Genomic DNA, 25,365 nt, shown 5'->3' with positions numbered 1-25,365 from the left:
CCTTACCAGTGAAGTGGTCTTAGTAGGTGAACATAATTTAAATTTAGTGAGTATTACCTAACATTTATCAAATGAAATTTGAAAGAGAAGCTATGCATCTGAGGATACCTGATGAAGACAAGAGCTTACCATCCAGGTGTTTTAAAATTTTTGTCCCTCTTTGATAAAACAGAATAGAACTGTTTATATATTTGGAGCAAGGAATGTGATCTATATTTTAATAAATATTTCTAGGGAATGCTGCTATATAAAAAAGGCAATGTGTAAAAATAAATCTGAGTGTCATTTGGGACACTGAAGCTAACTTAGCTGTACAGAGTATCTTGAGGCTGTAAAAGACAGCAGTTACCCTCAGGCTGTTTTGAAGGAAAGATGCTTGAGTTTAAAATCAGGGAACTGTAAAAAAATGCTTTACATACAAAAGCCCTAAATGCCTGTAAGTACTGTTCAGAACTGTGAATACTTCTGTAGATGAGAAATCAAAGACACGGCTGTGTTTCAAAAACAAAAAATGGGTATTTGTGAAGTATTGTGCTCTAAGTGTAATTAAAGCTTTCACATGCACAATGTCCTCACCAAGTTGACTTCTGAGACCCAGCAAAAGTAAGCGCAGTAGTGCACACTTACTTAAAGGGAAATTATGAGTTTTCTGTAACTAAGTCTTCTCTGTGAACCTAACCATGGAAAGCACTTAGGACATACATTCTGACTGTTCAGAATAGCTGGTATACATCATGAAGCTTTAATCGTACTGGCTCAGTTCCCTGGATTTGCCACTTTGCTTTAAGTAAAACAGCTGAAATGCACTTCATGTATTTAGGTACACAGGCCCTTTTACAATGTATTGCCCAGGGAAGTTCTGAATGCTCTGTCCCTGGCAGTGTTCAAGGCCAGGCTGGACAGAGCCTTGGGTGAGATGGTTTAGTGTGAGGTGTTCCTGCCCGTGGCAGGGGGGTTGGAACTTCATGATCTTAAGGTCCTTTCCAACCCTAACTATTCTATGATTCTATATTTAAATATATTATGTGAAGTAACATAGAGATTTTATGTGGTATTTGTGCGTGTGTGCTTAGAATACTTTGTATTTCAATATTTTTTGCACAATTTTTGTACCCTATGTTGCAGTTCATCTAAACCCATGGCAATCCCATAGCAGTCAAACTGAAAAAATAAAAGGGGAAGATAAGAATTTTCCCCTGTGATGGAAGTACAGAGTTTGCAAAAGATTTAAACACATTTTGTCAGACCTCATTCAAATACTGACATCTATCTAAAGGACAGAGATTACTGATGAACATTTTTCTATAGGTAGGTCAGTGAGAAATGTAGTATCTAACTACAAAACTGTCATTATAATAAAGGGAGCCTAAAGGAGTGAAGTCTGTTTTTTCCTCTAGCCTGCAGTTACCTCCTGAGCAGAATAGTGTTCTTTTGTCAGTACTGTAAATGAGGGTGTCCAGATGTTAACTTGCTAGTTATGACCTTCAATTGAATATATTTAAATGAAGTGGTAGTGTGTGTCAGTTTCATCATTATTATTATAGGTTTTTTTTCCTAAAGGTTCAAAAATACATGAAACTCAAATTTGCCAAAATTCAAAGAATGGGATAGAAAATGAACTGCCTGACAAAAATTAGTTTTGTCTGTAAAGTGAGTTTCTGTGTAGAGAGTTGTATTGTGCTCATTCCAATCAAATATGTGCTGTAGCCAGTGCTTTTATGATGGTTTTTTTTTTTGGTAGCTATTTTGAAATTTGGGTGACAGACAAAGAATGCTTAGTTTCCTACTAAAAATACCTCTGCTTTTGGGGTTAGACAGAAGTGAAAGCTGAAACAGGAGCTAGAGACCTAATGTACTAAATGATCTGTGACATTTAGGAAAGAATAGCTACTGTGGCTTGGAAATTGGCTTAATTTTTTAGAGTTGATTGGTATGGATGGTTACAGCTCAGAAACCAAAAGTTCTAAGTGGATGAAGTGTCAAATACTGTGCTTAGATTCATGGATACAAATCTACTAGCTCTTGGAGTATTGCTGCTATAGAATTGTTGGATTCCTGGTAGACCTGGTCTTTAATCAGCAATATGTAACTCTTAGCAGAATTAAATAAAAAAAATAAAATAAAGTAAATCTTTGATCTCTTTTTAACATCTTCAAATTTCACAGGTATTTCCAGGCCTGGAGAAAGAGCTCTTACAGGACAGAAAAGACTTGTTTAGTAATTGCAAGGAAAAGTAGCAAGGTCTTCTCCTTCCGTAGAGTCACAAGTGGTGGGTGTTGAAATGGGAATTCTGGGTGTTTTTTTTTCTGCAGTGGGGTAGGGGAATGAGAGAGAGGGATGGTGCCAGGTGCTTTCTGGATCTCAATAAGAAAGGCCGGACAACAAATGGCTTAATAAAATATCTGCTTTAATAAGGCAGAATAAGAGAAGGACTATAGATAGCAAATCTTACTCGCTTCAGATGCTGGAAACTATGTGGCGTTGCATCAATCCTTCAACAGATTTTCCCGCTCGTGAGAAATTCCTGCTACACCTTTAGATAAAGAAATAGATTACTGATGTAATCACCAGTACTGAGTGGGAGCTGCCTGCAGCCTCCTCCGTTGCAATGAGGTGACTGAGTCTGTCCTTGGGCCAGGGGGTTTGTGCAGCATGACACAGACCTAAGGACCACACTGAACGTGGAGCACAGCACAGCATGCTGTGGGAGCTGCAGGGGAATTGTTGTGTGGATCACTAACTCTGTGATGTATAATGGTCTACTGGTCAGGATCACTACAACATCAGAAACATTATAAATAGAACATTGTGTGGTCCTTAATTTCCAGAGGGTATTGCCCAGTTCTTGCTCACAGATAATATTTATTGCATACCCTCCTTCATCCACTAATTCCACCTACTCTTTCTTACTGAAAATGCTATGTGAATGACTCTGCTGCCTGTGTAGGCTCTTCATCATTCTCCAGCACTAAAGTGGCAATTGTCTGTACAAGGGAAAGCAGTAGTCCAGAGATAACATATACTGTATGCATCATAGTCCTCAAAGTAGAATGTGTGGGAGATAATACACCTCTTTGAAAGGGGCAATGTGGTATTTTTAATTATTGAGATGATGCCTTTATTCTAAATTTTATTGAGCAGATGACTGTAATGTGGTTTTAACATGTCCAGAAAAGTAAGTTTTGCAATTAAAAACCAAACAAAAAATACTTATATAAACATTTTCATGTGACAGACCATATGTTAACATACTAGTGCATAAAACAGGTGATACTCAGTCAAAAAGATTCATTATTTCTCATGCAACTTTTTTCCCAAGTATTTAAGTAACTCAGGATTCTTGTAAAGGTTACCATGTGTGGTGTCTTGAATCTTTAAAATAACAGGCAAGTGCTTCCTAGTCCAGAGGGCTTTCCATGGTTTCACAACACTAAAAATGACTCATGCTTTAGCAAGAAGGGTTCTCTTCCTGTGAAGCAGCAGACATTTTGTATGCACAGCTTCCACTACCTGTCTGATTTGAGCACATCAGTAACAATGGGAATGCACTTTTTTCATGAGAACCTGCTGTACCTACAGCTGTACTCCTTAAACATTTCCGTAATTACTGAGTCCTCATGCTTATCCTTTTGGAAAACTACTAAAAAAAAATTAAAAAAGTGTTTATGTATCCTCTCTTCATTCTTTATCAAGGTAAACAGCAGGAAAGGAGTATGAAATACCTATTTGTGAAAGTATAATGAATAATTGTGGTATCTGTACCTTAATTGTGGCATTTAAAATAATGTCTTCTAGATAGTTATGAAGGTTTCATTTAAACCAGATAAAGTGAAAGCAATTTCAAATTAAATTAGAAAAACACTTCTTGAAATACATGTATCAAAAGGTTTACTTATGGTAAGAAATGTCTGCTAAGATTAGCCCAAGAGAAATCATTTGCAGTTTTGAACTTAAATTGTAAGAAAAGCTTTTAGTAAAAAGGACACTAAGATTTGATTTGTCTTATGTTAAGGAATTAAGAGGTTATAAGTCATTCATTCGTCTTGAAGCAGGGCTTCAGTGACTGTTCCCTCACTGCTGCAGCTTTTGGTTCTGGCACAGATCTTGATTTTGCAACTTAAGCATATGATACAAATATATTCATTGCCAGAACACTTAATTAATTAAGCCGTCATTCATTCAAGATTAACTGTTAGGAGCACATGTATAGATGACATGCTTAGTGCAAGTGTTTCTTACCCTGGAAATAGTAGTTTGAAAACTCTGTCACAGGACCAATAACTGCGAATAGAACCAGCGTGTTGGAAATTATGGGCCTGGAAAGCATTTCTGAGTATACCAAGACATTCTTTGCAGCAGTCAAGAGACTTGCTATGATTGCAGCAAGCATTTGTAAGCATTGCTCTTCCTTTAGCAAAAAGCATTTTCTTCTTCTCTCATTCTGATAGTACTGATTAGTATTTCTTTTATGATTCTTAAATTTTAGTAAGTGAAGTTTGCCACCTGTCTTTACAAAACCAAGGATTACAAGCAATTCTGCTTAAATTGTCTTTTCTGGCTCTTTTCATTTATTGCTTTGAGCTTTGTTCATGTCCTCTATGGCTTTGTTAACAGTTTGAGACTAGACTGAGCTAGCTCACTTTTGTAAAGCAATTGCTTAATTAAGCTTCTGTTTGCTCCATTTGCAGCAAATTTATCAAATTAGGCAGACTTCTTGCAAAGTTGTTTCTACTTCAGTCAGTTCAGAAGGACATACTTCTTTTTATTTTACATATATAATTCTTGTCATATAACGGTTAGTATATTTTTCTATACAGCACAAAATAACTTTCAAGAATTTAGGAGCTTAGAAACAATGAAGATTACAATACAAAAAATTCTTACAAAATGCTGTAGCTTGTTAGACATTCTGGATATTTTTTGCCTGTGAAATTTTCTATATCCATAAAGGCATGTTTGAACAACCTTAGTATCCTGGCAGATTTTAGCTTCATTTATACCAGCTGCAGAAACAGTTGGAAGGTGATTTTGAAATCTCTTTAGGATTTTTTAATGCTTTTGTTAACACCTGACTTCAAATAATTTTGTTGTCAGTAAGTATCCAAAAAAAAAGAACATCTTTTAAAAACATTCCAGCAGAGAAATGACCAGAAAGTTTCAGCTTCTAGAGAAAGAAGTTTTCTAATGCAAACTGTTCTGCATCAATTTTCTCCTGAGTATAATAATCAGTTGAAAACTTTGATTGCAGTGGGATCAGCTAATGCTAAGAGACCTCTGCAAGCTCTAATGGAAGCAGAAGATAGCTCATCAAATTCTATGGTCACAGCTTTCACCTGGTATTGGGTAATAGCTATAATCCTTTGGGCCTATCAGAGAGATTCTGCATAGACTGAATCCTAAAAAGGGTCTTCCCTTTGAAGAGAATGGCCTTTTAAGTTCATTAATGGATTATCTTACAAATACCAAAAGGTTCTTTTATTACATTTTAGTCTTTGGATGCTTATATTCCAGAGTTCAGGCATAAACAATAACCTAATCATAATCAGCAAGGCAGCCTGTTACTACTTCATTCTATTATTCTTCTATTGAGCTATGTCTTTATAAGAAGACATCAAGAGTTTGTAGGGAAAAATACCCTTATTTTTGTGATCTTATTTATTTTTCATTGCCTTCAGCAGCTGTCAGTGTGTTCTTTGCGTTAAGAACCATCGATAAATCTCAATTGATTTTTATCTTTTCCTTATCCCTTTTAGGAATCATATGCAGAGTCTCCGAGATTACTCCTACACAATAGATAATGGAGAAGGGTGGGCAGTCGAATCAGTTCCAGAATCATCTTTCTTTTCTTGCATATATCTTTCTCTTCATTGTTTGTATACCCACCATCACAAGAATGTGTCAAAGCAGGATGTCCATTCCTTCCTTTATATTTTGAGAAATAAAGGACATCGCTTAGTTTTGGATGAAGGGGCTTTCTCCCTTATGGTTTATTATCTTCTGGAAACTAAATCTGGCATGGAATATTAGACCTGGAAGGTAATATACCATCTGGAAATGGTACTCTGTAATTTGTTACTTATTTGCCAGCAGCACCATTTTTTCCTGGGGAAAAATATATATCTTTTCATACTCACAACTAGTGACCTGATTTGTACAAGAATCCTTTCTCCATCAACTCATACATGATGTTCAGGGTCCTCTACAAAAACTGTTTTATTTTACGCTACAGTAGAGGAATGAACATAGATAATTCCCATCTAACTTATATTCAGGAAAGAGAAAAAATCTGAACAGTGCTAGGCCAATCATAGATCACAATAAGATCATACCTTTAGTTGTTATGTCACATGGCCTGTACCTGCACTGGTTGGCTGGGAACAGCTTACATTTAATTCATGCATTACCATTAGATCTTGGAGAATGAATACAGCTGATAGTAATCTTAAAATCTCTCAGATGTTAGGGGGATCCACTACAAATATGTTGAGATGTCAGTTCAGATGCCTTCTTCACTGCAAAAGAGGGGCATCTCTGGTAAATGTTGCTGGGCAAAATTGGACTGCTGTTCTGTATCCATACACTGATGATCAGAACAACGATTTTTGGGTGAATAGCACCTTCATAGTGCACTGAATGAGAAAGATCTACCCACTACTTAGTGACTCCAACTGTGCAGTTGTTGTGCTTGCCATAGAATAGCTGTTACAATCAGTTATCTTCAGAATCTTCAAAATATGCTGCCACATCTTCTTAACATATACTTCTCTGAATAGCTATATAGGCAATTCTGTTGACAGTATTCTTCCCCAAAGATTAATCTGTGGTTGATAACATCAAGAAATGCAGAGATTTCTTCTCTAGACGGGAAAAGCATCTGAGTTGGTAGAGAGATGTCTTTTAAATTTCGTGCATTTCAGATCTATGCTTGTCTACCGATACCCTTATTCTGTTGTGATTAAGAAAAAGCAGTATCTAAGTCACCACAGTCACTCCATTCTGGCTGGAACCGTATCTGTACCTGGAATTCAGGAGCTTGCAAGCATCTCTTCTAGTCATCCTGCTTTTTTTTTCCCCCACATTGATCATTCAGACCAATAGATGCATGCATCATTCAGAGCTCGGTTTTCATGAAGTGAAGTATAATAACATATTTGACTATATAAACATACAGAACATTTTGGTTCAGATTAGGAAACAGTCCAGTACCTTTACCTCGGCTACAAGATGCAAGCAGTATCACTTCCAAAGGAGTGTATCATCTGTGTTTTTTTTATTTCTCAGTAGTTTGACTCTTTACAGTCACTCATAAGATTGAAGTGATACTTTAGACCAAATATCTACATTTCTTCTGAAAATTAGAATTTTCATTTAAACTGCTTTAATCAGCTGCTCTTCCAGTTGTAATTTGTCCAAAAGTAAAATATTCATTGATATTTAAGAATGTGTTTTTTAGACGGGTGTCTGCCAGGAATGACAAAATAATCTTGAACTGGATAGAGAAAAAAAAGATTCCACCTAGGCCTATTTTAGTATATGATTTAGAATTTGATAGACCAGACTTCACCAAGGAAATTTCAGTGAGGATACAAGTGACTTTTGCTGTTTCCTTTAGGGATATTCTTTAGAGGACTTAAGTCTGATCTATGCAATACTGCCTATGCTTTTGCTAAAATATACTCATTGTTTCAGCATCTTATTCTGCTGCCTGGTTTAATAAAGCCATAAAGCAATTTTGCTTGGACTAGGCTTGCAAAATGCTGCTTCTCCTTTTATGGTATATTGATTGTAAATTACTAGAATTGGCACAGTTACAGACAGGCATTCTGTAAAGACAAACTTGATATTTTGGGGGGTAATGTCACCTGTTCTGACTGTGGGTGTATTCATACGCATCTATGTGAGTTTTCTTTTGTAGTATCCATAGACATTGTATTTCAGCTCTTCTTCAACCTGTGGCAGTCTCAGGACCCTCCATGTCAGAACGTTAGTCAATCTCTGGGATAGTCAGTTCTTGTTACTCTCCAGAGTAATGATAGCCAGTAGCATTTCTGTATGACGTGTGTGTTGCTGCATTGATCACAGCTCTTTTATTTGTTACATGCAGTTCCTCTGATTCCTTTCTGTACTTTGGTGAGGGTTCCAAGTTGCTCTCTCTGGTTGAGTGTGCTCATATTCTCATACCTCAGAACTCATAGCTTCCTAACAGCTGATCAGGATGCATTGGACTTTTCATGACTAAATAGCCATGGAAAACCATTGCATTATAGTGGTTCCTTCTCCCATTTTGAGGTCTTAAATTCTTACTCCTTCTGCTTGTGTCTATGAATGTGACACATCTAGTAACAGTTTTCTCAGCCGGCTGCTGAAGTATATGAGTCCTTATGGCTGCCATTTTGCATACTTCTTTTATAAGGACAGAGTATCTGTTCTTCAGTCACCCAAAATTCCTTCTTGAAGTGGTACTGGGGTTCCAGAGTAGTTAGGCAATTAGTCCTTCACTACTGATTTCCAGATCTTACACTTCTCTGATTGAGTTTTATCCTTTAAAACCTTCTTGGTTTTGTAAGGACTTTATTATTTCTCTTCACAAGTCCAAGCCTTTTAGTTTGTTTCTTTGCTTGTTGCACTGTAGCAGTACCCAGAAGTTCACTTCACACAGTGATTGTTCAGATGGCTTTCCGGCTCTATGTGGACCCAAGGAACTTCTTCTCCAAAGAAGCAAAAGCCCAAAGCATATTCTAGCAGATCTCTGGGCAGACTTGGCATCTGTACTGCATGGTATTTGAACATTTGCCATAAGGCTACCTGGAGTTCAGTCTTTGCTTTCACCCAGCATTATGTTAGCCTAATAGTATCCAGGGCTGTTTCAGCCTTCAGTGGAGTGATGCTGCAGTTGTTTGTGGGAGTCCTCAGACATTCTTCTGGGTGGTAAAAGGCAAAGGTAACTGTTCAGAGTGAGTCATTGTGGGAATGTACATGCAGACTCAAAGAAGAAAGGTTACTGGTCAGTAACTGGTGTTCTTTGAGAGGTATAGTCTGCATGTACATTAGTCTCCTACCTGCCTTTCCCCTCTTTCTGAATCTCTTTCAGGTTTGATTGTGCATTTAAGAGGAACTGAAGTGGTGGCGGATGCACTCTGCCCTGTATGTCATGCCTCAAGCAGGAAGAGGGGAGGAGGTAGAGCACCCCTCCCGGGACACACCAGGGCAGGCCACGAGCCCACCCACTCTTAGAGTATATGTATGGACTAAGTATCTCAAAGTACAGCAGCCATTCGTTGGTAGGTAAATTTTCTTTACTGTATTTTCACAGGTAAAGCAGTAGATTGTATTTTAAAAACAATTTCATTCATTGACTCTGTGGATGATATGCATGAACAATACGCACATGGGGGACTTTATACCACAAACTGAGTAGCTCCCTGTCTTTCTGATGGTTTTATCTCTTCCCCCCTCCCCAGTCCTAACTTTTTTAGATATTTGGATATTTTCACTCTGTTCAATTTGTCATTTCCATTGTGAGCTACACCACAAATTGAAATTACTTAAGTTGTAATTTTATTTTAAAAGTAAAAGGAAACAATGTCTTACAAAATTTAGCTGAGCATATAAATTAACATTTGAGATTGTACTTACTATTAGAAAATGAAACTGAACTGGGTTCTGTAAGAATCGATTACATTTTTGCGATTACAGTGTTCTTTAAAACTTCATAGTTGCAGAAAAGCGAACTTTAGGTTTAAACATTTCTTTTCCACAGCTGAGTTTCTCATTGTGTTTATTATTTTAATCACAGAAGCCTTGTAATTAATTTTTTAATCCACTGCACTTCCTGCCCATTAAACAGAGCAAGTAGATGCAGGGTATAACCTTGCTAAAACAGGAGATGTAGTTGTCCCTGCAAGCAAATACATATATGCAAATTCTGCAAGTTGTTATTTTCAAGTATAGTTTCTAAGAAGTGAAGGCTATGTGAGATGAGGGCTATTACAGAAATATGATTCTCACCTGTTTGTACTTGGAATTCTCTAAGACATACTGCCTTAAACCTATGATGAACATGCTTTTGCTAGTTTCTTAGAGTTGAAACAGTTAGTGTTGTCTTGGCAGCTCAAAGAAATTTACAGTTGTTTGTGGCTTTACCATTTCTGTGTTTTTGGTAAGATTAAGGTGTAGATTATCTGGGTTTAGTTACAGCCAGCAAAGTTTAGTGAAACTTCTGATCTGTGGTACATGAGATATATGTGCTGTAGATGTGGATGCACATATGTAAAATATTCTAGAGAACTCTCATTTTAGAAAGTTACTGACTTGTGTAATATCAAGCTGCCTTTTTACATTCTAAGAAAACCAAAGAATCTTTTAAACAACCTGAGATGAACATTAACATAGCAAAGCAGAAGATAGTGCAGAGAAAAGCTGTCTTGTTTTGCACAATTAATCTGAAGTTTAGGACTCCAAACTCAAGCATTTATGTCCTTTGATAACAGATTGTTAAAGTGCAGCTTTAATTAAAAAAAAAAAATAAACAAGGAGGGAGAAAAAAAAATCTGATTATCTATTATTACTGAGCAATATTGGATTAATTTAGTTGGGTTTATGTTTTTTTCTTCTTTCCTTTTCATTCCATTTGCTATTTTAGCTGGTGGTGTTGTAGGAATAACTAGAGGAATATGAATTAGATGTCAGGATTCTCACTGGGAAAAGTAGTACCGGCAAGGAGGCATTGTGTTTTCCTTGAATTTTTAATTGGTTTCAAAAAACTTCTGAAGAAAAACAGAGTTTTTGTAACTATTGTAATATTTATTTTAATAAGTTAGTATTTTTAGAGAGAGGGGTTTTACATGTGACAGAAATGAGACACAATTCATGTTGGTGCGTTTGCTAGTACATTTTTGTTATGTAAAGGTAAGCATGTGTGCATATACGCCTACACACATGTATATATATCTGCTGAATTCAGAGTGGACATGAAAGTTGTTTCAAAAACCAGACATGTTTGGAAAATAAGTAATTCTGACGCTTCTGACATTTCTAAATTCCATCCCTTCCTCCAGGCATCTGAGAAAAACTGTTATACTGGAGTGACTGATGCTTTCCAGTGAGTAGCTGTGATTTGAAGAGTTTAGCATGCACTCTAGGAGGATGCCAGTGGTACCAACAGTAGATGGGAACATATCCTTCATGTAGAAAGAAGTCTTTTGCCTTGCTGCACATACAGACTTATGGTTTGCATCTGATCAAGACCTCCTTGTAGATTTTAATTCAATTTGTTAAATCATACAATAAAATCACAATTTTTCTTGTTTACATTAAAATTGATATGTCAAGGTAGTTTGAATTTCTCCTTTGCTTTGTGAGTGGAAATCAACACAAGACATTTATAACTGCACTTTTGTGTTGAACCTTGAAATATTTGAGAGCTGCAAATTATTTTAAGTGGAAAATGCCTATAATTAAATTTCTATTTAAAAATTAAGCCATTTATAGAGTACAGTTTTATTACTTTCTTCCTTTAGTTTTACATTTCAGTAAAACAGTTGCATATTAGTGTAGTATTTATAAAGCTGTATTTAGAAAAACAACAGTGCAAAAAGATTGCAACACTGAAAACTGCAATCATCCATGAAATCTTCCAAAGACTACTAACAATGTTCAGTAAAATCTCAAAAGATGAAAATGTCTATTTAGGCACATCCAGGTACTTCTTGTGTTTCATCCAAGTCTCTTGACTTTGGTGATTACATGATTACACTCTGAACAGAATCCTAATATTTCTCTTACTTTCCGCCTTTGTTGGTGGGGGAAGGTAAAAAGGGGTGGAGGTAATAGAAAGTGTCAAGCATATTTTCATGGTATTTTAGTCTTTCATTTTCTGATATTCTTAAATAATTTTGAGATTGATTACTTGCAAAGTTGTTACTTCACACATAAAAATAGCAAAGCTTTCAAGCAGTAAGAGAAAGATTGTGAGCATAAGAAATAAAACCTTTGCATGAAATAGGGAAAAGAAGTATTAAAAAAAAAACCAAGAATATATTAACATTTATAAAGCCTTCCCTGTTTTTCAAACTGAATGTTGAACGCAGCTCTTTATTTTTCCTTCACTGTGTTTGCTTTATGGGTATTATTGTTCTTGAATGGTCCTCAATACTTGATTTTCCCTTTAAAATTAATAGACAAGCCATGTTCAGCTGAATAGACAAGATTTAAACTCCTAAATACACAACAGTGTTGAACAATTGGGCTTCTTTTATCCCTTCTTTTTTTCCTGGCTTCTATTTGTGTGCTGTGACGTGAATTTCTGATTCATGCAATTACGTATACTCTCTCATGGCATAGTGCCAGGGTCAATCTTTAGTGAGATTGGGTCAAGCCACATGAGTAAGTAAAGGTTGTTATGAGGTCTTAATGTACCAACTCCCGTATTCCTGAAACTCAGTGGTCAAAATGACATCCAGTTGTCTTAGCAAAACTGTGACTATGCAGACTTCCTCTTCTTTGATATGTTTTTCCATATTCGCATTCACTGTAATTTTTTCATTATGATGATGTTATATAATCATACATGAACATTATCTGAAACTCTCTTTAAGCTCTGTTGGCATGAGACGACAAAGTGTGAAGGAACATTAAATTGTTATTTAATGTGGCATTTTATACAACAGTTCTTATTTGGCTTGGATTGCTGAGGAAATTTATCATTATGGCTTTACGAACATACTATTATATGTTCTTTCCTTGCATTTTGGAGCATACTGTCCTAGAGTAAACAAGATATATTTGTAAATATAGAAGTTACATAATTTTACAAAACTTACATTTTTGAGAAGATCTGTTCTGGGGAGCACAGACTTTTGCATTTCTAAGCACTATCAGTACTTTTTCCCAGAATCCATAATGATCTTTTCAGTCACATAAAGTTGTTTTGAGAAATCCTGGAATGTATGCATGTCTGTGAAACAGCTTCTGCTAACTTCTGTTTTAAAGTCCAATGTGAAATTGTTTCCTGATTGCTGAACAAATATCAATATTAAATTTAATTTCCATTAAATTTCAACATTTTAAATGGTCCTTCATAAGTGATTAGTGTTGCATATAAGGTGAGATAACTTCAAGTTTGCACTGTGCTAGAAAAATTTGGCATGTGCCAAAATACTGAAGATCGTTGTTAACTACAGAATTACATAAACAGTTTCAATGCTCAATATAGAATACTCAACATAGGCATATGGAATACTCAATATAGGCATGTAGTCCAATCTACTGTGACCATTTTTGTGTGCTTTGTAGTACTTCTGCTTCAGTTGAGTGTTACTCAGGGTCTCAGTATCTATGTGGAAGAACAGCATACAGTAGCAGTGAGGGGACTGGAAGAGTCTTGCAATTTTTCTCAAGTTTTAATTTCTGGCTTACAGCATACATTATGATACTGCGTCAATGACAGATGACTGTCACTCTGAAAATGAAATAATTAATGACACATGTAGAACTGCTCTGCTCCATTATTTAAGTGAAACAGCAGTCAAGGACAGAAACGTAGAGTGGCTGTGATTATAATAAGGCTTTATTGGAAGAGACTGCAAACATTTACTAAGATAAGTAACCCACAAACTTATAAACCCCTTATCTCCAAAGATCAGGGAGTTGAGCCTTTCATTTGAGCAAGGAGTCCCTATTTGTTTCTCCTGTTCACTTACTTTCAGAGATTAGTGGATGTTACATTAATAGGTGCTGGGAAAATGTACCAAATTAAATTATGCTGTATTTTCTCTCACTTGAATCCTTCAGATCAAGGCTGGGTGGTTTAGTGAAGAGATACTCAAGTCCTATTATTTGTTTTAAATGTATGAGGAACTGACTTAGACTAATGTTAGTTTTGCATAGAACATAGAATAGTTAGGGTTGGAAGGGACCTTAAGGTCATCTAGTTCTAACCCCCCTGCAATGGGCAGGGATCCCTCACACTAAACCATGTTGGCCAGGGCTCTGTCCAACCTGGCCTTGCATGCTGCCAGGGACGGAGTGTTTGCCACTTCTTTGGGCAGCCTGTTCCAGTGCCTCACCACTCTCACAGTAAAAAACTTATTCCTTATATCTAACCTGAACTTCTCCTGTTTAAGGTTAAACCCATGACCACTTTTCCTATTGCTACAGTCCCTGATGAAGAATCCTTTCCTGCCATCCTTATAGGCCCCCTTCAGATACTGGAAGGCGGTCTTCACACAGCCTTCTCTAGGCTGAACAGCCCCAGCTTTCTCAGCCTGTCTTCATACAGGAGATGCTTCAACCCCCTGATTATCCTTGTGGCCCTCCTCTGGACTTGTACCAGCAGTTCCATGTCCTCCTTATCTTGAATACTGCATTCAGTACTCCAGTCTTGGACATTGAGATAGTTAAGTTACAGCAGAAGGGAATATGTCTGTGTTATTTCCATTCACTGACTGAAATGTCAGAAAGTGCTAGCTTAGGTGCAGTGACACAAGAATACATCTGTATAGATTTTAGACTTAATCTGTCTTAAGGTAATATGAATGCCATATGAATTTGCAAGTCTGTATGTGTGCCACACACAGTAGACATTCTTTCCATGAGTTAATGATCTATATTGCCTTTTATTAATTCATATGTGAAAGACTAAGAACTCAGAGAAAGAATGAGGCAACATTTTTCTGCACTGGTGAAATCAAGACTGGTCAGGAGAAAATTCAAACAGATCTTAAGTAAAATTTTGAATGGACTCTGTTATAATTGAAATAATTTCAATGACTGGGCAGTGCATAAGTCCAGCAAGTAGTTCCATCTTGGGAAAGAGAGGGGACTGACTGAAACAAGACCTCTTTGGTGCTGGATATAAATTGTATGTTAGTCCCAAGGATTTCCTACTTACTTAAATGAGAAAAAAATTAAATGTATTTAAAAGTGGAAATGCGAAGAAACAGGTAGAGAGCACAGATAACTGATCCAAAGCTTAAGGAGACAACTGATACACCATTTCATTTCTGTACAGCAGAAAAACATAATTCATGTAGTTATTCTAGAACTTCAGTGAAATCTGAACAGGTAAGAATCACAGATGTGTGCTTTTGAAGTAAATTGTGTCTAGAGGAACTGGCTACAGTAGCTGCATTTCTCCCTGTCTACCTTGATACTAGAAAATACCTGAAAAAGCCTATTTTAGCATACTAATTGTTAAAGATGTTAAGCTTTATCATGCCTGGGGGATTTTGTTTTGGTTTTGGTTGGTCGGTTGGTTTGGGGTTTGGGATTTTTTTTGTTGGTGGTGGTAGTGGTTTTGGTTGGTTTTGTTGCTGTTGTTGTTTATTGGGTTTTTTGGTTGGTTTGGGTTTGGTTTGATTGCCTTTTTTTTTTCCTGGAGGTCTGTAGTTTTGTTCTGGCTTTTTAAAATTTGGTGGTAGTTTCAATTTTATTTTTTTTTCTGAGCCTGATAATACTGTGTTTTTATCCATAATTCCATTAGCAGCATAATTCCATTGACTTGAATGGAGTGACAGTGATTTGCATAACTCTTTGACGTAGTCTCATTTTATCTTGAAAGCTTATCATCAGTGAAACAATAGAAGAGGAAAGATGCACAAAAATATTTAATGATATTTTCTCTGGTTGAAATGTTACATAATAATTCTGTTTGTATAGCATTGGTAAAGCCAAATACCAGGTTTATGGCCTAGAGGAATTCTCATTTGAAGACAAAGCAAATTCAGTTCTCTGCAGAGCCAGTGGCAAATCAAGCTACACTGCTGGCAGAAGGAAAGTTAATATGAGTAGCTGCTTGTCCTCAGCTAATCGGGGTGGTGCTTCCTTATTTAGGTATTTAGAATGTCAATGAGAATGTTTTCTAAGATAGTGTTTTTTGGGCTAGAGGGAAAGCAAGCAAGCTGAATATCCCTCAGGTATTTTTACATGGTTTTAAAATGACGTGTACAATTTATATGTCTAAAATACAGTGAAACCCAAAGTTAAACTTACTGCCTCATGGTCAAAGGTCACCTTACTGAAAACTTATGTTTCTTCACTATAACTAGAACTTGGCAGAGAATTATATGTCTGCCTAAGTACACTGATGCAGTAGCAGTAATACACATTTAATTATTGTTCAGTTTATTTGAAGAGTTAGGATATTAACTGATTTCTTTAGCTTTTTGTGGGGTATTATGAGACTTTTTTTTTTCCCTATGTTAAATGGAGTGGTCTAGAACTGTAACAAAATGAGAACAGAGGAAGGATTTATTTTCTCTATAAAACAAGTTGAAGTTTGGCGGGTAAAATGCTCCATAAAACCCAAACAAGCAACAAAATCCAACATAAAATCTCTCCCTCCTGTTTTAATGCTGACACATATTTATTGACATTAATAATTTGTAAAATATACACAATATTAAGCTCTAACTTTGCCAAACACATTTTTAAGCTGAACTTCTCTCAAGTATTCTCTGAAATTTGTAGCTGTTTGAAGTCAAATATGTTTTTAGAAGATAAAATAGAGAAAATGCCACCTCTTCAAAATAATTTTTCTGATACATAAGTATGTTATTTGAGCAAACAATTTTAAGAATTAAGATATTGTTTACAATATAATTCCTGCTTTTTCAAAACATAAACCAGAAGTTAGACTTAATAGTTCCTTTCTATACACATCTGAGACATTATGTATGTTCTTTTCTTGAGCTTATTTGAAATGTTCATGTAAGCAGAAACTTCTGGTAATTTAAGTGTGATATTAATACAAGAGATGATACAAAAGAGGAACTGGAAGAAATAGGTAAAGAAAGAAGAAATAAAGACAGAACTTTTGTCTTTGACACTTCATATAAAGTAATCCTTGCATACATTTGCATGATGGAGGTTGCAGGCAGATACAGGTTTATTCTCTAGTATCGTGAGTTCTCCAGTACCATCATTCATTGAATTTACATGACATTTCTTAAACTTTCTTAGTCCAGCCTTGGAATTGGTTTACACAGTCCTACTGAAATGTTGTAGGGAATGTAGAAAAGATGATTATAGATAATCTTTTGTGTTGCTGTATCATGTGTATTGTTACATCTTTTTATAGATAAGCTTAGAAATATATGGTTCTTGCTTTTTTCAGGCTGTTAAAAGAGACAGAAAGCAAAGTTACTGCAATGAGAATCAATCGTGTAGTCTGAACTAAATGAACACAATCTATTGCTTCCCAAAATCAAAATAACAGTGTTAATAACTGTGAATTCTTGTTTTCCATTTCAGGTGAAGAGATGGAGAACAGAATTTCAGTTTCCATTTCCAAAAATATAGATACTTGAATTATTCTGTCATATGCTGTTTGTAAATAGTGGTTTAAAATCTTTGTATGAAAAGCCATGAGTGATTTTACAATTTCCTGTATTTATTGTGTATATGTTATTAACACATTTCAAGTCTTCAAGTGTTTTCTGATATAACTGTATCCCACTTCTTACGTGGTAGGTCTGACAGGATTCATATTCTCTTTCAGGAGACGCTGATAGATTGGTGTGATGAAAAGGAACTTAATTTGATTTTAACAACTGGAGGAACAGGGTTTGCACCACGAGATGTCACTCCAGAGGTGAGATAGTCCTGGAATAAAAAGATCTGCTGTTTGGTGTTGAAATGTGTGAGTCTGCAGGAGGGAGGTGATTTTTTTTAAATTTTATCTGTAACTTTGTAGTATCTATGGACAGGTCAAGTGACATACAACTTGGAAGCAGGAAAAGCAGTAGGGAATATAGCACAAGAGAATTACTCTGTCCTTGGGTTCTGACTCAAAAAATGATTTTCAAACTAAAATGTAGCATAATGGATTTCCAGTCCCCTTACAAAAAAAAAAAAAAAAAATCAAAAATCAAACAGCTTTTTGGTGTAATTTTCCTTAGTAGTGCAGTACAACGCTGCTAAGCAAAACCTTGTGTGGCTTTTGTTGTGTCTTGCACAAGGGAAAGTGGGATAAGAGAGATCCTTTAATTCTCCCTTGCAGGCTACTGCATTGTCAACTACTGCATTGTAGGTTACAGTGTGAGAGGCAGATAGTAGGGGGAAAAAAGTTGCTTGACACCACATCATCAAAAAAAGCTAAACAGGCACAGCAATAGAGGTAATATGCACCAGTAAATGTTGCACAGGAAATCTGGTTGCATTCCACATATAAGGAGCTAAGGTAAGGAAATTAAAAAGGGAAAAGTAACCTAATAACCTCACGGCTATGGGTTGTCTTATGAAATGAGTGTGTGATTGCAGTTGAAGTGTTTTGTTATTTATGGTTCAAATTAGATTAATAGGAACTTCTAAAATCACATACTTTTTTTGGTTTGCTTATATTCGCTAAAGGGCAGAATTAAGATTGAGTGCCTGAAGTGTTTCTTTCTGTAATTTAACATATTTAGATTTCTCTTAAGTACTCATGTAAGTTTTCAATTGCTTAGACTTTCAACTTAGAGTTGATTTGAGTTCATTATAGCATGCCTACAATGCCTTTTACTTACAAATGTGTTCTGTCAACCATGGGTACAGTTTAGCTTTTTTCTATTAGGAATCTAAAAATATTTTTGTAAATCTATTGTATAACATTTGTGTAACTAAAAAAAAAATGTAAAGAAAATGTTCCTGTACGTTACTTCTGATGTTTTTACATTATATACTAGAAACCTGGAGTAACTAAAACCTAAGGTTCAGTGTATCAGAAAATGGGTAGAGTCTAAGATGACCACAGCGTGCTAGAGCTAGTAAAACTGAATTTGCAGATCATTCGCTGTGCTAAAGCAACATAAAATTGGAAAGTATGTTGGTTAAATTGATTTCTTCCTTTTAAACTAACTTAATGGTTTTGAAGGTTGCATTCCCAGCATTGTGTAGAAGGAGGGCTGAATTTCTGTTTCAGTTTTCCTGATTTATTACCTTTATTCAGGGTTGACACTAAGCAGCAGTGCCAGAGGAAGCATTGCAGCCAGTGCCAGAAGCAAGCTACAGATCTCAACCAGCATTTGGGACAAAAAATAAACAAATGAGAACTCCACACATAAACACCTAGTATTTTTCATACATTGCTTCATTTCTGTTACTCAAACTAATTAAAACAGGTGGTGGTGATTTGTTTGGTTAGTTTTGATGTTACAGTGAGTCATTAAAAAAAAAGTTGTTGAAGTGTCTTTAGACTATGTAATAAAACCACATTGATAAAAAATCATTAATAACTTGTGCTGTAGAACAGTTGTTTTTAAAGCAATAGGTATGCAAGACTGGAGGTGATTATAACAGAATTATGTATTCTGACTGTTGAATTATTTCAGTATTTAAAAAGAATTTATATAGGACAGTATTCACTTACTTTTCACCCATTTAACTTGCATTAAAGTAGCATTTCACTTGGATTAACTTGCAAGCCTAAATTTAAATCACAGCAGAGAGATTGAATCCCAGTTCTAATTACAAAGTCACAGTGATAAGGTTTGTTCTTATGACAGGGTTTATTAGATCATTCATTCAAACAAACATCTTTAATGTAAGAAAATTAGCTTGGCAGTATGTATCATTACAAAAAAATATGAAGCAGCATAAGCTTTGGCCCCATATTTTCTGTATTCTGGGTCAGTGAGCACCAATTTGAAATGGAAAATTCATTATGTCAACATAATATGTGCACTTGCATTTGCACATGTGGTTAAAACCACATAGGAAGTGGTTTTAATCTCTTCTGTGTGTGGTGTTTGTTCATCATGTTCCTCTCATTACTGAACTGATGATAGTGAAATGGTGTGATCATGACATTGTGCTGTTGAGATGCCATCTTTGAAACATGATTTTAGAACTGGTAGTAATTTTGTTTGATACTGGAAGACATGTTAGCATTTTTCCTATGAGTAGGAAGGAGTAGTCCCTTGGGTCATATTTCAGCTGGAATAATTTAAGTCCTGCTTCTCCTTAATGCACCCGTACTTTTGATTAGAAAACACATTTTTCTGAGCACAGATACATGATTGCTATTGTACTGTACAAGATAAAGTTACTTCCTGAGAGTATTTACAGCCCAAAGAATTAGTGCTAATTGAATGTTATAATTACTTGTTAAATTGAAATTAAGTGCCTAGCGTAATATATCTAATGAAAATAACCTCTTTAAATTTCAGGTATTTATGATTAAGCTTCCAAAAAAATTTACTTGGTTCCCCACTCACTTTGCCTTTTGAACACTATATCAGAATCGTACCAGGTTATTGCAACTGTTTCAACAGTGTGTAATTACTTTTTTTCTTATAATGGAACATATAATTTTAGGCATACTCACAATATCTGATTTTCCTTACCTATCTCTGGTCTCTAAATGTATAGCCTCTGTCTAGTCAGTGGATGGGGAGAATATTTTGAACCAGTTACTGATTCACATTTTGAGGGGCAAAGGTCAGTTAAATTAAGGAGTGTGAATATCCTTCACTTTCTTGTCTACGCAGCTAGAAGTGATGAAATGCAAGTGGATATTTAAAAAGGAAAATCCACCCAATGGATGGCTGAATTTGAAGGAAATTGTGTTGTAGTTGTTATTAGGGAATGCTGTAATTCAACTGCTATGGCAGTTGGTGGTAGTTTGCGTTTGGACAAAAGCCAAAGTGTAGGCTTAATTTTGTAGATACAACCACTTCTTTTTCACAATCTTATTTTGCCTATAGTTTATGGGGATCGTCTTTAAATCCATACTGGAAATGCTCATACAGTCTTGTTTGAAAAAGTGTTTGCTGGTGGACAAACTGGACAAACATCAGGCTTTTGCATATGCCCAAGATTTAGGGAACTTTTGGTTTACATTTTCAAATGCAAAAATGTTTTCCATGAAACTACAGTACTTGAGTGGCAGACAGTTACATTTACAGAATGTTAATGATAATATACATTAACTGTTGTGACGAGAAAAAAAAAGTGGCAGCATTTTTATTGATCACTAGATATCCTTCTGAGATGGAAATGTGTTTTCTCTATTTCTTGGTCAATACAAAAGAGAAAGAAAAACATGTCCTGTATACAGACCCTCTGCACAGTTTTCTACCTTTTGGCTTCTCTACTTTTACATTTATTCTTTTGCAAAATTGTACATCCAAATAGTTGACTTGTCTGCCCCTTAACAGAGTCTTCTTACTATTTTCTTATCTTTCATGTCTGGTGTGGATCACAAGTCTTATTTGCCCCAGTACAAAGCTAACTTTATGTACATAGATAATAGCAATAGAAGTCAATTTGTTGTGCCTTAACTGATGCTAGATGTCCTTCAGCTGTGTCACTGTGTGTATTCACAAATTGTTCAGCCACACTGCAGGTATGCCTGAAATTTTACACTCTGAAATTTTAAGATAAGACTTTAGAAGAGGCTTAGAAGAACTCTTTTTCATCATGTAAAACCAGTCAGGTGTTTCCTTACTCTTCCTTCTTTTCCAGTGCTCTGGAAAAATTCTAAATGCTTCATTTGATTCTTGCTGATTATATTCATCAATATTTATATATTTAAATTTTATATATGTATTTAGACACGTACTTGTTTTCATTTATGACAATATGTGTGTATTTGCCTGATTTTTCAGCAAAGTCCTGTAGTCCATGAAAAGAGATCATTCTCTGGAACTCCCTTGTGTTTGTCAGCATCTTTCTGAAAAAACATGATCAGAATGAACAAAATACTCCAAACCTAGCCACACAAATGCCATGTTTGGAGAGAAGAAAGTCTCTATTGTACTGTGATATAAAGTCTGTGTATATTCAGTTCAAAATTGCACCACCATTTTTATAATCAGTACCAATTACAAATTTCCTGTCACCTTGTTTTTCTTGGTTCCCTAAGGTAACTTTCGCTGTTGCTGTTTCCCACCTTTCTCCTTGGAATTTACTGTGGGTTTTTTCTTCAAGTTTCATTTGAATTCCACAGACTATTAAAAAATGTCTGTATGCTTCCATTTCTGTGTCCCAGATAGCATTGGCAACCCTCCTAATCTCTATTCTTTGTAATTTTCATGTGTCCTGTCTGTTTCCTTCCCCTTCAACTCTGTTAATGAAATAAGATGCTTGTGACAAAACACGGTATATCATGTTATACCCATACTCAGACCAATATGTTCCCTCCAGGTTAACCAAATCCACTAAGACATTGCAAATAACACCTTCCATTTAATAGGTGACAATTTAAAGTAGAAATAATACGTAGAGTTTTTTGTCCTCCCTGATTCAAACAGTGCCTTTCCAGAGCATCTTGGTTTCTAATATTGTTGTGGATATGGCAATACTTCTGGTCTTCTTTAGCAGAATTCAGCTCTTCTTAGTGCCATATCAAAGACATTTTACTGTTGTCACTGGGCCAAAATAAACAAATTTTCTTTTTACAAACTGTCACTTCAGGACAGTTGCCACCTCACATGGGACGTTAGTCACTTTGTGATAGGAATACTATGAAACTATATGACCTCTAATTACCCAGGCTGTTGTTTCAGTTTTTCACTCTTCAGTATTCAAGGTACTCTCCAATTTAATAACCTTTTCCAGCATTTATTTTCATAGTCTATTCTAGGACTGTAGTTTCCCGTATCTCTCAAGGAGGTCTCTCTTCCTTGACTTCTGTATAGAGCTATTGTGTAATGAAGTGTGCTGTGTGTATAAAAATGTCTAATCCTGTAACTTGCCATCAGAAATTTTGAGAACTACTGTTCATAGTTTATATAGATATGTATTATGTTGCTTCTTGTATGTTGAAACTGGTATTTTGGTTGTAGAGTTCTAGCTCACTTCCAGCGTGCTCCTAAAGGGTGTGAATTATAAAACCATGCCAGGTGCATCTAGACAACAAATATGCTTAAATGGAACACACTGCTCTGTGACAGACTCCTTCTGAAATGTATGCTACTTTATTAGAAGTTTATCAGCAACTCTATAAGGTACCATTCCCTTTTTCTGAGTCCTCCAAACACTTCCTAGCTTACATGATTAGGTCTTTATCCAGTCTGCTTTAATTTGTCAATAAAATCTATTATTTGAAATGCTGTATTTGGTGTTATAAAAATTCAAATATATTTTTGTGCCATATTAATTTAATTAAAAATTCTGTAACTCGATTTTAAATCTCATCTTTGGAAGGCATATTATTATAGCAGAATTGATGTAGTTAGTTGTAGAACATTTTTCACTAAACTACTACAAGTTTCTTTGAGAAGCAGCAGTGTACAGATTATTTGCACTACACAGTACACTGGCAGGTGGAGAAGTACCTGTCTTGGGAAATGTGAAACTGGTTTAGCTGATTTATGAAGTGCTAAAAAATGTGCTTTCTCTTCTCCTGTTTGAGTTTCTGAGGAAAACTTGGTAACACATCGGCATCACTGAAGAGCTTGGTTGTGCTATCATGAGCTGCAGTCACTGCATGGAAGCACCAGGACAGCTATAGGGAGAAATGAGAGGCAAAGAAGCTAGATCCCATTTACTCAAATATCAGAGGCTGCAAAAAAAAAAAGGAAAAGAAGCCCCTCATCACACTCCAAATTCCCAACCAAAAAAAGAAAAAAACCTAAACCCAAAGGAAGCAGGAAACATATGCAGAGAGAGCATTCCTGAAGAATGCTTTTTTTTGATAAATAAAGAGGGATTGGTAGATTCCTGCTATTCTGCTACATAAACAGCAGTTTTGAACATGTTTCTTTGTGTATCCAGCTGAGATACTGTATTGAAAAAATGTATGTCTCTCAACTTGTTTCTGTCTAGATTTCCTGACATAGACAAGTACAAAGATGGGGGGAAAAAGGAATAGGAATACAGAGGGTACCTTTTCTCTGTATCTGGGATTGATGTATCAAAATGGGAAGCTGCATGTTTTTTTGGACATTCCCTTTTTAAAAAGTTTCAGATGTCACAATGGATATAGAAAAAGGTGGTCTAGGAGAGATGCTTTCTGTGAGAGTTACACAACTCAGTCTGTTCAGTTAGTAGGTCGAGAGAGGTCCTCCTTCCCCTCTACTCTGCCCTGGTGAGACCGCATCTGGAGTATTGTGTCCAGTTCTGGGCCCCTCAGTTCAAGAAGGACAGGGAGCTGCTGGAGAGAGTCCAGCGCAGGGCAACAAAGATGATTAAGGGAGTGGAACATCTCCCTTATGAGGAAAGACTGAGGGAGCTGGGTCTCTATAGTTTGGAGAAGAGGAGACTGAGGGGTGACCTTATCAGTGTCTATAAATATATAAAGGGGGAGTGTCACGAGGACGGAGCCAGGCTCTACTCAGTGGCAAACAATGATAGGACAAGGGGTAATGGGTACAAACTGGAACACAAGAGGTTCCACTTAAACTTGAGAAGAAACTTCTTCTCAGTGAGGGTGACAGAACACTGGAACAGGCTGCCCAGGGAGGTTGTGGAGTCTCCTTCCCTGGAGACATTCAAAACCCGCCTGGACACATTCCTGTGTAACATTATCTAGGTGTTCCTGCTCCGGCAGGGGGATTGGACTAGATGATCTTTCGAGGTCCCTTCCAATCTCTAACGTACTGTGATACTGTGATACTGTGATCATAAAGAACACTGGGAGGTAACTTGGCTTTTGCCTGGGTTTTCTTTGGGAAATAATGTAAGGTACTAACAGCTTGCTTAGTCTACTAAAGAGAATTGTAACAACAGCTGGTGATGGGAAGCTTAAGTCGGAAAAGTCTAATAAGAAAATCATCATAATGGAAGGTTTTTATGTGTTTGGGTTGGTTTGATTAAAATTAAGATATCAGTAACACAAACAGATTCCCTTCTGTCAAATCAAAGGTGATTGAATACGGGAGAGATACAAAACTCGAGTTATCTTGTACTCGTCCAGAAGTCATGGATGTTGTATAATCAGTTATCCTGTGTGGAAGCCAAAACCTGATTCTAGTCTTATGGTTTTTATTTGTTAAAATAAAATGAGAAGATAGTTTGAATTAAATGGATCCTGAAATTGATGAAGAAACAGTTTTGTTTTCCTGCATACAAAAGGATTACATGAATTGCTTATTTGTCTCTTAATGGAAAATGCAAAACTCTAATAGTATTGGCTGAGGATGCTGTGGAAATATCTTTAAAATTATTTAACTAATGTATTAACCTTCTGTGTAAAGTTGTCTGACCATCATAACCTAAAGATAATACTAATAGAATTCTTGTTAAGCAATTGGGTATTTTTACCTATTTGAGGATCAAATTGCATTATTTTAGCTTTCTTTATTACTCTCAAATAGCAAATAGAAGTTCTGTGTTCTGTCTTTCAAACATCTATGCAAGATCTTTTAAAAAGAAGAATCAGTAGTAAAACAGCAGTAAGGGATTCAAATGTTTCATAGAATGAGAAGTAAAGCCACAGTAACAAGC

The 25,365-nt window shown here is 36.0% G+C and overlaps 1 protein-coding gene across 23 annotated transcripts in view; it reads left to right on the top strand.

Annotated features, from left to right (window-relative positions):
• The window catches only part of GPHN (gephyrin), a 304,336-nt gene that overhangs the window by 148,789 nt on the left and 130,182 nt on the right, over nucleotides 1–25,365 (top strand). For 20 of the 23 annotated variants that reach the window (XM_057420165.1, XM_057420152.1, XM_057420166.1 and 17 more), the window contains one exon: nucleotides 17,498–17,590. The exons of 1 other annotated variant lie outside the window; for it this stretch is intronic. In XM_057420165.1, the coding sequence (XP_057276148.1) occupies nucleotides 17,498–17,590 (93 nt within the window). Of the gene's footprint in view, nucleotides 1–9,091; nucleotides 9,282–17,497; nucleotides 17,591–25,365 lie in introns of all 23 variants that reach the window. 2 more of the 23 variants (XM_057420153.1, XM_057420155.1) reach the window with 1 other exon arrangement.

Source organism: Pezoporus wallicus, unplaced genomic scaffold (genome assembly GCF_028554395.1).
Source record: "Pezoporus wallicus isolate ANWC-B61680 ecotype Strahan unplaced genomic scaffold, APGP_CSIRO_Pwel_v1 contig_5418, whole genome shotgun sequence".
Taxonomy (NCBI): Eukaryota; Metazoa; Chordata; class Aves; order Psittaciformes; family Psittacidae; genus Pezoporus; species Pezoporus wallicus.
The sequence above is the reverse complement of the archived record's forward strand: the minus strand, read 5'-3'. Positions and strand labels throughout refer to the sequence as shown.